Genomic DNA, 16255 nt, shown 5'->3' with positions numbered 1-16255 from the left:
TACGTACCATATTCTTCTTCGTCCCCCCTACCTGTCTTCGGAACCAGAGGTCTCGCGACAGATTGTTATATTGAATGACTAGTACAACGCGTGACAGCGAACACGGATACTCTCTCCGCAGCGAGTGTCAAAGTTTTCTACTACGGTGGCCATCGCCTATTCAACATAGGAATGACAGGCCGGAGATACTATCACGAGGAGAGCGAAGTGCTGGGATTGCAACTGATTAGTACGACCTGGAGGTGCAAACCGCAGATATATGCATCGTTCATGAACGGAATGTTTCCAGCAATAAATACACATTAACACAAAAACGATTAGCTTCAATCCACATTGTCTTGAACGCGTTGAACATTTTTGCAGCTTGCAGAGCTACTTATTACGCTAAGTCTGACGAGCAGAGGATTTTGCGCTGTGGTGGTACGCTTGATCAATGTGTGCTTCCAGTAACCACGATTTATAATGGAAGCTCCATGAGCCTGTCTGTTCTGATCATGGACTCCGACTTTATTGTTGTAAAACTCGCAGGAGAGAACTCAGAATAACTACCCGGTGGTATTGCATTTGGTCCAAATACTACATCAAAAAGACCTCACGAAAAGGTCAAGGATGTCCAAAAATTCACATCCATGGCGCATCACGAGACGATCAGCGTGCAACCTCCGCGAAGGGTACGCCCAAAGGTCCGTGGTGGCCATACTCCTGTGGCAGAATGGGTCTGATTACTCCTCTCCCTCCTCTCTTACAACACCCAATGTGAGCGTAAGCATGGAGAGCAGCTCGCTCTCGCTCTGGAAAAACCCCTGGTACAGCCGCAAAGGCGGCTGCCCGCATATGCGGCTGTACGGCTTTCATATTGAGAGTAGATTGTCGAAGTCGACCAATCTGTTCATTGCTATGCAACATCGCTTTCTATGAGAGCACGTTTTGCGGAGGCAACACCAGCGTTGCTAGTAGGATCTCAGGCAGTGTGCCAATCCACTAGAGTCTGGGTTTGCGCATTGCCTCGCGCACTGTAGGGGTTTCTCAGCTCATGGGTCGCGTAAGGTACTACCCTATGGATCTGGATGGGCTAGATCGTTGCCGATAAGGAGAATGAGACAGACCTACTCTGTTGAGCAGCAAATACGTCGGCTACCCAAGCAAGGAGGCCCGCCGGCTGCCGCACCCAGGATGATGGTGGCGGGCAGGATGAAGACGAAAGATGAAGTGGGCGACCACATGTCATCCGATAGGCTGCGATTCCCAGCACGTTCAAACTCGCACCCACCGGTTCCGGGTCAAGACCTTTTAGCCATAAACATATCCACTATTTAATGTTCAGCAGCACTTCACTACAGTCGTTTTCCAAAACCAGCGCCAGGCCAGGCGACTCTGGATGCTAAAGGAACAGTATGATAATGGCACTTTCTTATAATTACGGAATACCTGGTGTCGCATAAACAGATACGCCGTATAGCCCAAGCCAAGAAAGACCTGCAAAACAGTGGTTCCAGACAACATTAGTAACTCAACACATCCACGCAACAGGTCACCGTACTACAGCCCCCAAGACTCCGCCTCCTGCTCAAATAGCCTTCCCCACCGGACGGCCTGAAATCCAGTAATGATGTCGTACTCTTTGAGCAATGCCCCAATCTGCTTATCTCCTTCGTCCATTTCGAGTTCCTCATCGGCACCTTCAACTTGTGCGTTACGAGTGGTCAAGAGGATAACCCTGCTGCCTGAGTCGACTTTGAAGGAATACGCATGAGACTTTGGGCCCAAAGCATAGCCTTTCCTCATGAAAATGTTCATCACGCCGGTGTAGACATATGCTATCCACAGGTTGTCCCCGTCATCTGAGGGTCCATGTCCTCCAATCCCGGGAGAGTGCGTGCAAAGGTATGCAAGTCATCATATTTGACTATCCAGCCTCGTATTGTCCAGCTCGGAGACATTGTTTCAGCAAGTCCTATCCGGGGATCAAGTATGGCACCAAGAAAATAAGCAGCAAGAATACTCACAGGCAACAGCCACAGATGTCGATGCTTACACTCAAATGGCGAACTTAAATCACCCTCGTAAACTGGCGTTCTAGAGAGGTGATTTGAATGTGGGATATATTTCAGAAGGAATGGCGCTTAATGCGACAACTTACGGCGGCTAGATGAAAGGAGTGTTCTGGATTGTTGTTGTAACCGGGAGAGGTGCTCAAAATTTGCGTTGGGCGAAAGCTATAGCGTGATGTATGTGTGTTTATATGCGCTACTGTGGCAGACGCTGATAGGATCACCGTGAACGGTTCAACATTGTGTCTGAAGCGTCAGTGCTGATGCAGAAACAACCGTTGGCTTCGAACCTGCAAACGGATCCTCGTATATATTCCCACGCCGAGCAGCACTTGAGTTGGTCGAGCGCCCAGCGCACAATTTCTTCTCGACCACCACGGCAGCAGACCATGGCCACGACGCTTGCCCCGCACAGGACGTCCTCGTCCTTTTTCGCGAGCAGGATGATATCTGGGACTTTTACTCTACAGTGATGCCCTTAACAGGACCTGGAAGCTAAACGCCCGCCGAGCTCTGCTCGGAACACGTAGAGTGGGCAATTCGCCAACCTCCAAGCACGCTCGCACACCTCTTTACCGGTGTTACGCTGTTGTTTTTCTCGATGGCAGGAAGCTGGCTCACTTCTGTTGTAGCCGTCCACCGAGACCGATTGACAAACTCAGGAGGCTGGTATGTGCAGTCTGTGATGCTCGAGCGCGGCGTTGGCAATTGGCCAGCCTTTTGGCTGACCTGGCCGTATGCCGTGTGTCATTGCGACTGTGTAGCGTCAGTACTCCATAAGTGCATCGGGCCCTCTGTCATCCAACGGAGGCGATGATGTACTTGCAGCATAGCCGTCTTCTGAGGCCCAGAAGGCGGCTGGAAATCGCACAGCGTGTAATAGCGTCGCGTACTGCCCTTCAGCATCCAAGTCTCCGCCGCGTGTGGCAACGCAAATGGAGCATAAGTCTTCGACGCGTGTAACAGCGCAAGTGGAGCGTAACCCCAAAACCCAGCGGCCAGAGCCTTCCGAGCGCATGCCAATGCAATCGGGGCTTAGGCGTCGTGTGTCGCGCGGCGCCAGTGCCGCACAATTCAACCCCCTGCAACCCCAAGTCTCCTCTGCGTGTGACGACGTAAAGGAGCAAAACCCAAACCCAGTGGCCAGAGCCTTGCGTGCGCATAGCGTGCTCAGGGCTCAGGCGTCGCGTGTCGCGCGATGTCAGTGCTGCGCAATAAAACCCCTTCCAACCCAAGCCTTCGCTGCGTGTGACGACGCAATGGAGCATCTCTTGTGCACCCGCCGGAGCCTTCGACGTGCGTGATAGCGCGATCGGAGCACGGCACAAAAACTTGGCCCCCTACCTGCGCCGCTATGCGGCAGGGTGACATCTATGGCAACCCCGTCTTGCGCAGAAATGCGACGAGACACAAACATTCGAACCTCGAGCTACCCGTAAAGGGTGACTCAACACCACATATGCCCGTAGGTTGCTTGAGCCGGCGCGCAGGGCGTGGTGACGCATAACTATGGAATGGTTTCACGTGTGGACGGCGACGTACGAGGGGAGATGAGTGTGCTGACGAGGTCTCGGTGCCTTGTCCTTCAGTGTTTTTCGTGGCGCACGCTGGGCCACGAGCCTTCGTCGGCTCGTGCGCCTGCGTATCAGCCAGCCCAGATATTTCTTGGTCTGCTGCCAATATCTCAATTTTTGGAAACTACTTCCGTCTCTTCGTGAGGCTAGTCCCGATTCTAGTTGTGTAATCTGGTGCGGTATGTCCATATCCTCATACAAAAGCTGTTAAGCTATGGCCAGCTATTGTGCATGTGTTCGCATGCTGATTAGACGTGTCGTTCGCATCGCAATCTCTGGAGCTGTTGCATATAGGTAATACATTGATATTCTCTTATACCTATGGGACAATATCACATAGAATTGAACCGCTCAAAATTTGATTTCTGCGAGCCGCCATAGTAGAACTAATATACATGAGATGAACAATTGGGATGACGGCGCGTGAAGTTGCGCCGATATCCGTGCAAATACTGGAAGTCAAGATAGAGCCCGTTGAGGGCTAGTGAAGCGTCGCCTAAGTTTGATGATAAAATTCGCCTAACGATATACGTGCTAGACAACGCGTCCCCATGGGATGATGCTGTCGCATTGAAGTGTATGCAAGTAGTATGTGCCAGATTCCCCTTCGACGTCTCTGCCTCGTTCCGGCGCAACGAGAGCTGTCTGGATTTTGAGCACAAAGCCATTCGGCGGCGAGCAGGGCTATACACGCACCGTCCAGATCTATCGAATCTTTGTACTCTGGTGACTGCAGGGCCGCCAGAACGCGCATCCCAGAGTTGCGCGAAATCGCTTCGAGTGTCTTGCGCTGCTCGACGGTGTTTACCCGCCACCACCACATGGATCCGTGGTAATTGTCCTCATACAAGTTGCATGTCCCGATGCCCAGAGATATATAACGAATGCTCGCGACTTTGCTCGCTAGGAGCGTAAGCGAACGCAGCAGGTCACGAACATCCCAGAACTGATACGTCTCGTCCTCCACAATGATCTTCATGCAGACTAGGGGCAGCTCAGCATTTGCATCAGAGAAGAGATCCTGGGGGCGCTTCCATCAGTGACTTATGTGGACTCAACCTCTGACGGTGACCAACCAGCCAAGACCGAAAGTCGTCGGATGATGTCACGGTGTATCGGCAGACGAGTTCGAGGCCCCGTAGGCTCTCCAGGGAGAAAGGGCCACGAAGCAAAGTGGGCCAGAAATCTTCGTTGCTTCTGGATGCCTTCAGAGTGAGAAACACTGGAGTTGTGGCCCTCAAAGTACTCCACAGACTACTGTGGACGCTGTGATCCCAAATTTGCAGCTGCAGGTGCCGTACAGGACAGGATATATCGATATTATGGAGATTCTCGAATACAACCCGAACGTAGTCGAGGCTCGACCAGCGGGAGTTGGGATGGGATGGTCCTGTCAGGCCTACTTCATGGAGCACCAGTGTGCGTATATTGGGGAACGCCTGCTGTATGATCTGTAGTTGCCCATAGACACAGATAAGGGTGAGGTCGTGTACCCCAAGCCATTGCCGCTGAGGGTCGATCTGAACAGGAGGGTCCATGTCGAGGATAGACAATTCGAGAGACTGTACGGTTTGCACAGGAGTGACCCTGCTGAAGAATCTGTGGAAGTGAATCTGGTGTACGTCAGGACCGAGTTCGAGCTTTCGTAGAGGGGCTGCGGATTTCTTAATAATGTCAAGTGTGAGTTCTCTAACACTAGTGAGCTTTAGCTCCTCCAGGTTTCGGAGGGCCGCCAAGGCATCTATCATCTCCTGTTTACTGCATGCTATGCGTTCGGCAGAGTTCAGCGACAAAAAGCTGATGTTCAATGCGTGTCGGAAGAAAGCGACGAGGAGGTCGAGATCCCATTCGCGAAGCGACATACCACCAGCCCCTGAATATGGGGCATCAAGTGTCAGGCGACGTAGCCAGTGTAAACGACCGGGTATATCTTCCAGCATGTACTTGCAGAACCTTGCACATACGCCCGGATCACTGAACACGGCCTCGGATAGGGCGCGCCGCTTCGCAGGGATATGGAATTTCCTGCAGACAGCTGATAGGTCGCGAGCGTCCTCGGGAGCAACGAATGATACGATAAGGAACACGACGTCGTCGTTCAAGGTCTGCATGAGATGTTCCGATTCTGATCCTAGGTAATCAGCCTTGAGACTGAGCCGCTGTTGAGCGAACTCACCTCCGCCAGAATGCTACTATGTTGGTTCGGTTTGCGGTGTGCAGTAGATCAAATCAAGATCGGGCGTCCTCCCGAGTCTGTAGCCCGGGTTGACCACGAGCACTGCAGCAATTGCAGCCACTACACCTATGATGGCAGCTTGCGATCAAACAAGTTTACAGGAGGCTGCCAGGGCGTTCCGAGTGACTCGATATGTGCTTACTCGATACGAAGCCAGGCTCAACTGAACTCGCCACTTGTGGTTTCGATTTACTAGATGGGTGAATCACGATGCTTCCCGCAGGCAGAAGTCTCAGATTTGGAGCCGGTGGCGACAGAGTGAAGGGCGAAAGCCCGAGCCGCTCATGATTCAGACGTATCAGCGGCTCGGCTAGTAGTTCCGACTCTGACATGCGAACATGCCATTATCAGCAGGTCCATTTAAAATTATCGCTTACAGCAAACCCGACAACAATAGTAGACCTTCCTCGCAAATGTTACAGATAGTGCGGCATGGCGCATAGCAGCGCTCGGGACGATGTGTATGCAACGACTTCGTTTGAGCAGGATGGATACATCGTCTGTTACGTCGGACCATAACGGCAGGAACACGAGAGAGTTACAGGCTTACAACAGATTCGCGGCCCTCTAGCCGCCGTCTCTGCACCCCTGCCGCGGGCTTTTGCTCCATCTGCGAACGCCGAAGGGAGAGCGGGAACTTTGAATCGGCCTAATGAATGCAGATAACCTACGAGCAGCAAGAAATCAAGCGTGACCTTGCCCCCATAATACAGATTGATGAACGAACGTTCAGAGAGACCTACAGCCACCATTCTCGTAACTCACGAGCCTTCCATATTGATATTGAAAGGCGCGCACGTCTGTACACACACATCCAGCGGGGACAGTCGATCCCCATCACTTACGCGCAGCAATGACCTCATTGAGCCTGAAACTTGCGGCAATCCGCCCTCAGTATGCAATACCTGGTACAACCCACACATCCGATGAGTCTATTATGCAACATTCGAAATACAGCAAAAATCTATCGGCAAAACTATAGCGTCTCAGCAAAGCAGGAGGGAACATCCGTCGCGTAGCACAAGTCCACGCGGCCTATGCCTTCGTCGCGCTCACAGGCTTGCGGCCGAGCCCGCCCCGGCCAATGAAGCCCCACTCGATCTGGTGCGCCTGCGTGATCGTCACGCCGAGGTCCTCCGCGAACGTCCACACGAGGCCCGGGTTCTTCTGGAAGTGGCGGCCGACGAAGATCACGTCCGCCGAGCCCTGAGGAGCGGGAGCAAAACGTCAGTAAACGGGTCGAGGGCCGTTGATGGCATCAGGATGAACGCACCTCCTCGAGAACGGCCTCGGCAAGGTGGCCGTTGACGATGCCGCCGACGGCGCCGACGAGGATCTGCGACCCGTGCGCCTTCTTGACGGCGCGCGAGAGCGGCACCTGCAGGAGGCCCGCCGTCTTGCGCTCGTTGTCGTCGCTGTTGATGAACGGCGCGAGCTTGAACTGCTGGCGCGGGTCGATGCCGCCGGAGGACACGTCGAGCAGGTCGACGCCGTGCTCGGCGAGGATCGGCGCGAGGCGCACGGTGTCGTCAGGGGTCCACGACTCGTTGGGGACCACGCTGTGGAGCCAGTCGGCCGCAGAGATACTGGGTTGGAGATAGAGTGAGCAGGGGCACGGGTAGCGGGAAAGGCGAGACTTACCGGACGAAGAGCGGCGTCGTGGACGGGATAATGGCGCGGATGGCGTCGACGACCTCGATGAGCAGGCGGATGCGGTTCTCGAAGCTGCCGCCGTACTCGTCCGTGCGCTTGTTGACCGAGGGCGCGAGGAACTCGCTCAGGAGGTATCCGTGTGCAGAGTGGATCTCGATCACGTCGAACCCAGCGCGGAGGGAACGCCTCGCACCGTCTGCGAACGCCCGCACGACACGCTTGATGTCCGCCTTGCTGAGCTCCTTCGGCTGCGGGAAATTCTCATTGTAGGGGAGCGTGCTGGGGCCGTAGACGTCGTTTGGCCAGCCGCCGTCAATCTCGGGCGCGGACAGGCCAAAGTTGAGCCAGGGGGCGACAGTGGAGGCCTTGCGGCCGGCATGGGCGAGCTGGATGGCGACCTTTTGGCCCTGCGAGTGCGCGAACTCAATGATCTTGCGCCAGGGCTCGATGTGCTCGTCGGACCAGATGCCTGCGTCCTGAGGGGTAATACGACCCTCAGGAACGACGGCGGTCGCTTCGACGACGGTAAGACCAGGACCACGGGTGAAGATGCCGCCCACTGCATGAAGATAAGTACGCTAACGAGATGGTAGAGTTGTGATGCTCTACTCACAGTGAGCGAATTGCCATGCGGTCACCTTGCCGTCTTCAGAGGAGTATTGGCACAGAGGAGAAAGCTAAACATAGGAGTAGTTAGATCGCGATCGAGCCAATGCATTGAGTTAAGCTCCGCTTACCCAGATGCGGTTTTGGAACTCGACGCCGCGGATCTTCAGCGGCTGGAAGACCTTCGGGATGGGCTTGCCATCTGGCTGGGGGTCGAGAGCGGTACCTGCAGGCGGGTTCTGCGCCGGTTGGAAGTACGGGATGCCCGGAGCAGGCACATTCACAACATTGTTAACGTGGGCCATTGCAGGAGTATGAGGGAGTAATGGGATGGGAAAATGTGGGCGGTGTGGGGAGATGGCGCACAACCGCGACCTTTTATAGCCGCGACCATCGTCCTTTCGGATTTCGAGAGTAAAATGGAGGCCAATTACTAAGGCAGAAGTGAAGAAGGTTGAATAGATTTAACGGGATTAGCAAGACGGTGGGGGAACGTTCTCGATTGCGGATAGAGAAAAGGCTTGGGTAAGGTTGCAATTTGCAGAGCTTGAAGGGGAATCGCAGAGGGTGACAAAGCCAAGACAGACGCAGACACACTCGCAGAAACTCAGTCTCGACCAAGCCAAGTGCCGCAGTGGAAGGAGGAGAGACCCGGGCTTACCAATCATGGCAACTCGTCGTCCGGCCCTGCCGGTTACAGCCCTACCGGTGACTTCCTCTTTAGGACATATCTCCGGATGACGTAACGCGGAGGCATCAGCATCTCAGGAAGCAAAACAAATCTGCTAAAAACGCTTGTTGAAACGTTGAATGTCGGGACACGCGAAAGTTGAGGATAATGATCACGGAATCTGAAGCAATAACCTGCGGTCAGTGACACCGATCTGACGTCCTCATCAGTCGATCCGAAGAAGCTGCCTTTCAAGTTTCTCCCGACTCGGAGTTAGCAATACGCTGCCGCTACGCATGGGGTGGCACATCGACTCCGTCTCGACTCTATGCATGTCATTATGTTAGACGCTCCTCAAATTTTCATTACTCCTGGATCACGCATGTGCATATTCATATGTGTTAGCCCCGCATGGTTGGATTTTTTGCCAATCAAACGACGTGCAGGAAGGAAGTACTTCATCAAGAAATAAAATTCAAGCTGAACCCGCATGACGCAGTGTTCTTCACGATCTGTGCGGCCGTAAACGCTCTGAGGCCCCATGGGGCAAAGGTCAGCATCTGATGACAGTCAATCCGACGGCAAGTGTCTCATCTCCTTATGGACATGTGTCGTTAGCAACGTGAAAGATGCTACACAGCTGGATGCTCCTTCGAATTTACAGTTCATTCAGTCAGTCTCACATGGCCTACGGTCTAAAACTGTGCAAGCACACGAGGAGAACACATTGCCTGAGCAGAATCAGATGAACAGGCACTCCGAATATTCAATTGAGGCTCACCACCCGTATTGCAAATTCAAAACCACGTTATGGCACTAGGTTATGAGTCGAGGGTCGGCTAAGCTTCGCGCTAAGGTCTGGGGCGAGGTCGGTAAGAGTTTGAGCATATGTTGTCCACGACGGGGATCTAGATCCCCCAACTTTTAGCACAGGCTAACAAAGATCCGGCCTAACTCGAGGTCGGCGAAAATCACGTATGATATCAAGGCCTGTCAAAGCCTAAATATGTCGACGGAGATCTGTGTACATCATTTTGCTCTGTCTAAGCTTACCCGAGAAGATAGCTGTGTAACATCGCGATCTTGATCCCTGTCGAATTACCTCGTAGGTGATTGACCACGGGGATGCCGTCTCGATGGAGAGCGTTGACTGGAAAGGTCGGGAAATACCAAGCACTCGGCCCACAAGGTCTCCAATGTGGTCCTGTCTTCCGCCTACGAAGCAGATCTTCGTGAACGGGATATCCCATGTAGGCATCCCGCATGTCCTAGATAAGAGAATGCCCGGTCTTCCGGTGGCGCATCCGGAGGTCATGTTCCTAAGCCCACATGCGCTTGCGCTCCAGGTATCTGACAGCCAGTTAGCCTCCATTCTTACGACTTACGTCTGGCGTACATGCGCTCGCTGGATGTGCCTGCTTTAGCTCGAAACACCACCGGCGTGCTCAGCTACAGTATGTGGTCAGTGACAGCCAACCCGGAAGTCGAATACGGCGAACACATGCGTACTGCGCCTTCCATAACATGAAAATTGATGCATGGAACATAGATGATCCCGTGCACGCTCAATACGCACAGTTGAGGAACTCTGCGAAGAACTGCGCGCATAGATTCCCCTCGGCAGGCGGCCTTAGCTCGACAACGGCCTGTGCAAATGCCTTTCCCTCATACCTTCTCACGCACTCACACCCAGCACAAGGCGTGAGTGTCACCGTTGTTTCTGCTGTGGCATAGCCGACGCCGCACACAGATGAACTACGCACAGCAGTCGCTCAACTCAACCAGATCCACTACTCACAGAGCAACATCGGCGACCGCTTCACCAATGGCCGCCTCCTCGAAAACGACATCCGCGAGTTCCGGCAGATCGGGAACTTTGCACAACGCCGCGCCGCGATCCTCGCGCGATACCCGCCCCGATCCGTGTGGTGCTCGTGAGCGCGCGCGTCGGGCGCGAGGTGTGGGAGGACCAATGGGTCATGCTGGATCACCGGCGGCTGTACGTGATGAACCGCATGCTCCCGCCAGAGACCGAGATCCCATGCGTCGTCCCCGAACCGCGGGGCGACGACGTTCTGACGGACGATGTAGGGCAGGAGCTGTGTCGAAAGGCCACGACGCCGAACGGTGGAGTGTATATATACCGGCGCGGCCACCATGATGAAGCGGTACGTACCGGGGGTTCCATCTAGGTGCTTTTCGAGCCTGACTGCTTGTGGCAGGAGTTGTGATGCTTTGTGGCGTCAACGCGTACGAGATGCTGTCATCTCACGTTCCTTGCTATGCGTCTGCCTGATCGATGCGGCTTGTATTAAATCAAGGTCCCAGTCCGCCGTAATGACCAATGTATTCGCACCTCTGCGGGACTTGTCTCCATTCAGCACTTTCAGCTGCTCGTCCATTTATTAATACTATTTTGCTGATCTATGTTACGGACACATCTTAATTGATATGGGTATGTCGAATTCTCTTGCGCTACGGATGAGATGTGTTGTGACTCGTGCGCATATGATAGGAGTATCACATATTCATCAAGAGTCTCCGACTCGGCGAATCTCAACGAGTACGTGATACGGGAACACAGGGTCCTTGCGCCGGTCTGTGCCGGTCCTCAATTTTCTTCTCAGCAGGTGGAGTGTGTGGATACCAAGTCGATAGCACATCGTGTCGAGACAGAGTTACTGGAGTGGCGGAAGGAGTGGAGGGCACAGGTCGAAAAGCTACGGAGATAGTTGCAATAGCAGACCGTGACGCCAGAGTCATCAGTCTCGCGGAGCGCATTGAAGAGCCGGGGAAATGAACGCGCTGCTGCCAGGAAGAGGTGCTGGTGAGCCCACCCACCTCACAGTATAGAAGACTCACGCGTGAGGACGACGGACATGAGAGACGAGCAAAGCAAATGGTGCGGTAGATACTGTGCGGTTCTAACCACACAGGTTGTGTTGCAGGCCAACGCAGAGAAATAGTCTAGGAGTTATATATATAGAGCGCCCTGATCTGTGGGATCTCCAGATCTTTTTGTGGGTGATGGGCATGGTTCGTCAGGGACAATCCCTGAGCTTACCGAGGGAATGTTCCCTCTGAACCGCAGAGTATGGTCCTGCAACACTGTCGCAAACTCGAGGCACACGATATATGAAAGCAGGGGACATGTTACAGCACGATAAGGACATTCGGAGCGGGTCTAAGGGAATTGATCGCTTAGTAAGCAAGATCAAATCAGAGATGTGGTCACAAACGTAAGATCATTCACTTCTCTCTAAGTAAAGTCTAACATTCACGACGGGGAAGCCTGCAGACTTTAATTTTTGAAAGTATTCTGATACGCGTCACTGCCGATTGAGATATGAGAAGAGCTTATGTTAAACTGGGGTGAACAATCAGGTATATGACTTTCAGCCCTTCTTCGCAAACGGGCTGCTTTCATTCTGTAAGCTGTGATTCGTGAGTGTCCTATCCGTATGTCCCGCTCACAAAGCTCGGTGAATCTATCTCAATGAACTCGTAGTATTTGCGGTGCGTATCCGTCCATCCCAGCAACCTTCGCCTGCCCTGATCGATCCGGACAATGATACCGGCTTGTTTATAGCCATTGGGCAAGTTTTGAATTGCCTTTGCATCAGTATCTGGCTCTCCGAGCTTAACGGAGTTGATTGGTAAGCCGTAGGCATTTTTCCAACGCTTATACTGACGTGTGCGCGCTGCCGGCGGCATAGGGCTCCGATTGGTACAAAACACGCAGAAGAACTTCACAATGGATCCCTCAGTACCCAGTCTCTGCCCACCACACTATGGCGACCTCCACCTGGCTCATCACAGGGTAAGCTGTGGTCGTCCACGATTTTGATCTCCCCTGCGAGAATCTGAGTACTTTCACGTTGTAGCTCTTCACGCGGACTTGGTCTCGAGCTCGTACGGCAGCTGACCAGGTCTCCTGCCAATCTCGTCATTGCGACGTGTCGCAATCCTGCCGAAGCCACCGCGCTGCAGACGCTTAAGAGCGATGCGAAAGGACCGCTTCACATTGTTCCGCTGGACGTCAGCGACTCCGCCTCCATCAGGAGTTCTGTCAGGACGGTCGAGAGTATCCTTGGTGATCAAGGGCTCGACTACCTATATAACAACGCTGCGATCGTGAGCGATATCAACGAGATGCATTTGGGGTATTGCAGAGATATTGACTGGCCTTGTAGAGCCCGGGCCTCGAGGCTGCCTTCGACTTTGAGTACTCAGCCTTGCTTGAAACGCTCAAGATCAATATCGCAGCGCCTGCGCTGATATCGCAGGTGTACCTTCCCCTCGTTGAGAAGAGCAACCGCAAAGTTATCGTTAATGTGTCGACCTCGTTCGGCAGCATCGGGCTCGACGTGGGCCCCCTATGCGCTGCGTACAGTGCTACTAAAGCCGGGCTTAACATGCTGGTACGCCCCATCCATGTCGATTTGCCCAACATGCCGGACAACACCTGACTGGTCTTGGATAGACGTACAAGCAGGCAAAGGCTAAGCCTGGTCTTACCGTGATCACGCTGGATCCCGGGTGGGTCAAGACAGGTAAGGGTAATCTCATTCATTCTGCATGGACACGATCGCTGAAGCCGTTCTGCAGACATGGGAGGACCTAATGCTGCGCTTGAGCCACATCAGAGTGTAGAAGGGCAGCTCAGAGTAGTGACGGGTTTGACGCCGCAGGATTCTGGCAAGTACTTCAATCACGCTGGCGAAATCCTACCGTGGTAATGTACGGCGTGGCTGCCGATATGTACGTGTGCGATTGGCCAATAAAATGATGTTCAGATGGCGACGCCAATCTGTCGTGACAGCTATCCGGACGCTTGTGGTATTACAGACTAAAGACCGGCAGGGAGATTGCGTTCGGAAGTCCGGGAGTGGTGGTGGATACATTGACCTGATGGTTTGCAGGTCCTAAAAATGACATATAACGCAAGTTTCAAGCAACAACACTTTGACATCATCCTTTCGTGTGAGACGGCTTGACCATGACATCATCAACTACTTGGCTGATCAGGAAGTGAGTTGACTCTAAGCTTTCCATGAGCCTGTCACATGCTGAGAGGTATGCGCAGCACTTCGCGAAGAATCAGCCTAGAGCTCGTAAAGCTGCTGGTTGCGTCTTCGGATAACCTGATCATGGCGACCTGGCACAATCCCGACTTAGGCAACAGCGCTGCAATCCCTCCGGAAAAATGCAAAGCGGGATTCGCAATCCAGTCAAAACTCCAGCATGCAGGCAGCTTCAGCCGGTATCTCATCAGCAAGACGGCGTTGAATACGCTGGTGAGTTTTCTAAATCGAGTTTACCGGCAGCGGCGAGCACCCGCTAATGCGAGACGACAGATGTACAAGCAGGCAGGGGCATGGCCTTACATTATCACCATTGCACTCGGCCCCTGATGGAACAAGACTGGTAAGCGGTGAATGAACATCAACAAATTATGTGTAGCACTCATCGTGTTCTCCCTTTCAGACTTGGGTGGCGAGCCGCCGCATTCCCCAAGACGCACGTCTATGACTTGAAACTGGCGTACATGCGCGTGCACCGTGAGGAACGTCTGTTATTACAGGAACGGGCTACTGTCCTGCAGAAATTAATCACGAGCATACAGGAGCAAGAACGTAAGATCACTGGGAAAGAGTGAACTGCGGACGAGCTTGATGAGGAGGAGGCGTTCTATGCCAAGCCATGCTCTTATGAAGTAAGTACATGATTCAGCTGAGGATGGTGTTCAACTATGGCCACCTCATGACCTCTTTACTTTAAAAATTTCTGGCGCAGTGCTTAGATTTAATCCAGAGATTTTCACTTCCAATCAAATACCGGGAGGGAGGGGTGCAACACAGAGATCAATGTTGGATCCGATGTTATATGGCTAGAGTCGTAAAGATGGTGTAAGGAAGGAGCAATATATCGACTCAATCTTTCGCAGCCAGACTCGTTATACACAGTACGTTTCAAACACATAGCACGCATCTATTCAAGCGCCAAGTCTACAGCGCGATAAAACGGATAATTTGGATAGTACTTCCAAGACGCGCGTCGCCTTGATCTCGGCGCCTCGCTTTTCGAAATAGCGTTCGGTAACAAAGCTCCAATGCAATTTACCAACAATCCAGTCCTGCAACCCCTGGACGTAGACTTGAACGTCGGCATCAACAGCCGCGCCACAGGATGGGAAGAGGTCCTTGTTTTCCGTGAAAACATTCATTGTTTGCTTGCATAGATCGCCGGCGTAATCGATCGCGTCTTGCATCCCCAGTCCTTGGGAATTAATAAGGATCGCGATCATCTATGGCGAGTGAGCGAAGCGAATGAAACAAAGCGGGAGAGCGGCGATCCAGGTAGGGACCTACATTGTGAGTGTCTCCACGTGCTTGCTCATTGTTGAAGGAGTAGATATCCTGAAAGCATTAGATGTCAGACTATTTGACGTCGTGCACAGGACGTGATTTACATTGCTCCAGCTAAAACACCAGCACCGTTAGTTGCCCTAATTATCACTGTATAGAGGATAGGAGCACTGACGTCACAAGATCGTTCGCAGATTAGTTGAGTGCTTGGACAATTGGGTCGTCCACGACATACTGGGGAAGTTCGATCCCCATAGCGTATTCGATCAGGTCGAAGGAAGGCCTGCACACGCTTGTGTCCCTTCTCATCTTTAATATATGCGCAAGAGATGATTAGCTCCGGCATGTCATGGTAGGGTTAATAGACTTACGATGATATACGACTCGAGATCTGGAACCGTGCTGCGCTAGCGGTCCCGAGCCTGCTGCCGGACGGCCGCAAAGAAGAACTTCATATTGTCTCTGAAGCGCGTTTGGACGCATGGCTTGGCGTCCTGAGTGAAACGCACCCAAAAGCTGGCGAATTATCAGTAACGACGAATTGCGCACAAAGTTTGTCTGGTATACACTCACTCTATTGACAGCATGCGTGCGCTAGGCCCGTCCTCCAGCTCCTCCAGCTTTTGCTCAGACGAAAACACATCTACAACAGTGCTCGCCAGCTGCTCTGCACCTCCGTCATCGAGGTAGAACAAGAATACGAAAAAGTCACTCGCGACGCGCAGACGCGCAGACGTCGCAATCCGGGTAGCAGTATGTAGCGAGCGTACCCGCGTCGAGCCTACGCACCCCCTCGAGCTGCTCGGGCGACATCTCCGGGCAGTCATTAATCAGCCAGCTGGTAGAGGACTGCGCGGCGTCGCGGTGTGGATTGCAACGGAGGGGAAACTGGCAATACGAAACTAGAGCGGGAAGAATTGTGCACTGAGAGATAGTCTCTGCTATGACCCCCATATTGACGGCTTGTGTCCGAGTCGGTGTAGGGTAATGGGGCTACCCAAGACTCGCCTTGGTGAACATTTATATTTTACATGGACGAGGGATATTGGAGCCACTGGTAGAGTCCCGTTCCTGTATCATCTATAATGGTGACTCCT

At 53.0% G+C, this 16255-nt stretch overlaps 7 protein-coding genes across 7 annotated transcripts; 3 read left to right on the top strand and 4 right to left on the bottom strand.

The window, feature by feature from the left end:
• Nucleotides 1–1539: 1539 nt before the first annotated feature.
• Nucleotides 1540–3422, bottom strand: POSPLADRAFT_1047524 (hypothetical protein; the record flags this gene model as incomplete). The annotated part of the gene is made up of 8 exons (XM_024479307.1): nt 1540–1856; nt 1908–1929; nt 2141–2216; nt 2342–2515; nt 2620–2780; nt 2874–2999; nt 3035–3340; nt 3396–3422. The coding sequence occupies 8 exons, from the start codon at nt 3420–3422 to the stop codon at nt 1540–1542; spliced, it is 1209 nt and encodes a 402-aa protein (XP_024338094.1).
• A 737-nt stretch (nt 3423–4159) lies between these two features.
• Nucleotides 4160–5736, bottom strand: POSPLADRAFT_1058219 (hypothetical protein; the record flags this gene model as incomplete). The annotated part of the gene is made up of 3 exons (XM_024481010.1): nt 4160–4266; nt 4322–4646; nt 4702–5736. 3 exons carry the CDS (start codon nt 5734–5736, stop codon nt 4160–4162), a joined length of 1467 nt encoding a protein of 488 aa, XP_024338093.1.
• Nucleotides 5737–6768: 1032 nt separating this feature from the next.
• On the bottom strand, nt 6769–8448 carry POSPLADRAFT_1040432 (hypothetical protein). Its single transcript, XM_024477743.1, has 5 exons — nt 8252–8448; nt 8128–8191; nt 7503–8073; nt 7135–7447; nt 6769–7067 (listed from the first exon to the last, which is right to left on the bottom strand). The coding sequence occupies exons 1-5, from the start codon at nt 8423–8425 to the stop codon at nt 6897–6899; spliced, it is 1293 nt and encodes a 430-aa protein (XP_024338092.1). The 5' UTR covers nt 8426–8448; the 3' UTR covers nt 6769–6896.
• A 1738-nt stretch (nt 8449–10186) lies between these two features.
• On the top strand, nt 10187–11522 carry POSPLADRAFT_1034747 (hypothetical protein; the record flags this gene model as incomplete). Its single annotated transcript, XM_024477047.1, has 6 exons — nt 10187–10244; nt 10340–10491; nt 10525–10713; nt 10749–10958; nt 11306–11353; nt 11418–11522. 6 exons carry the CDS (start codon nt 10187–10189, stop codon nt 11520–11522), a joined length of 762 nt encoding a protein of 253 aa, XP_024338091.1.
• A 1059-nt stretch (nt 11523–12581) lies between these two features.
• Nucleotides 12582–13529, top strand: POSPLADRAFT_1034746 (hypothetical protein; the record flags this gene model as incomplete). Its single annotated transcript, XM_024477046.1, has 5 exons — nt 12582–12610; nt 12675–12924; nt 12984–13211; nt 13274–13343; nt 13399–13529. 5 exons carry the CDS (start codon nt 12582–12584, stop codon nt 13527–13529), a joined length of 708 nt encoding a protein of 235 aa, XP_024338090.1.
• Nucleotides 13530–13789: 260 nt separating this feature from the next.
• Nucleotides 13790–14204, top strand: POSPLADRAFT_1047522 (hypothetical protein; the record flags this gene model as incomplete). Its single annotated transcript, XM_024479306.1, has 3 exons — nt 13790–13821; nt 13877–14087; nt 14118–14204. The coding sequence occupies 3 exons, from the start codon at nt 13790–13792 to the stop codon at nt 14202–14204; spliced, it is 330 nt and encodes a 109-aa protein (XP_024338089.1).
• Nucleotides 14205–14620: 416 nt separating this feature from the next.
• POSPLADRAFT_1147153 (hypothetical protein) lies at nt 14621–15971 on the bottom strand (the record flags this gene model as incomplete). Its single annotated transcript, XM_024486030.1, has 8 exons — nt 14621–14680; nt 14834–15097; nt 15162–15209; nt 15394–15467; nt 15530–15620; nt 15668–15674; nt 15732–15825; nt 15929–15971. The coding sequence occupies 8 exons, from the start codon at nt 15969–15971 to the stop codon at nt 14621–14623; spliced, it is 681 nt and encodes a 226-aa protein (XP_024338088.1).
• Nucleotides 15972–16255: the final 284 nt, after the last annotated feature.

The sequence above is a fragment of the Postia placenta genome (genome assembly GCF_002117355.1).
Source record: "Postia placenta MAD-698-R-SB12 unplaced genomic scaffold POSPLAscaffold_9, whole genome shotgun sequence".
Lineage (NCBI taxonomy): Eukaryota > Fungi > Basidiomycota > Agaricomycetes > Polyporales > Adustoporiaceae > Rhodonia > Rhodonia placenta.
This window is presented reverse-complemented; position numbering and strand designations above follow the sequence as displayed.

What these genes read in the sequence shown, in the direction of transcription:
- POSPLADRAFT_1040432 (XM_024477743.1), bottom strand. Translation starts at nt 8,425, where the DNA reads ATGGCCCACGTTAACAATGTTGTGAATGTGCCTGCTCCGGGCATCCCG. An exon ending in AGTTCCAAAACCGCATCTGG is followed by an intron (nt 8,192 to 8,251) that starts GTAAGCGGAGCT and finishes TCCTATGTTTAG; the next exon opens with CTTTCTCCTCTGTGCCAATA. An exon ending in CCGAGGCCGTTCTCGAGGAG is followed by an intron (nt 7,068 to 7,134) that starts GTGCGTTCATCC and finishes CCCGCTCCTCAG; the next exon opens with GGCTCGGCGGACGTGATCTT.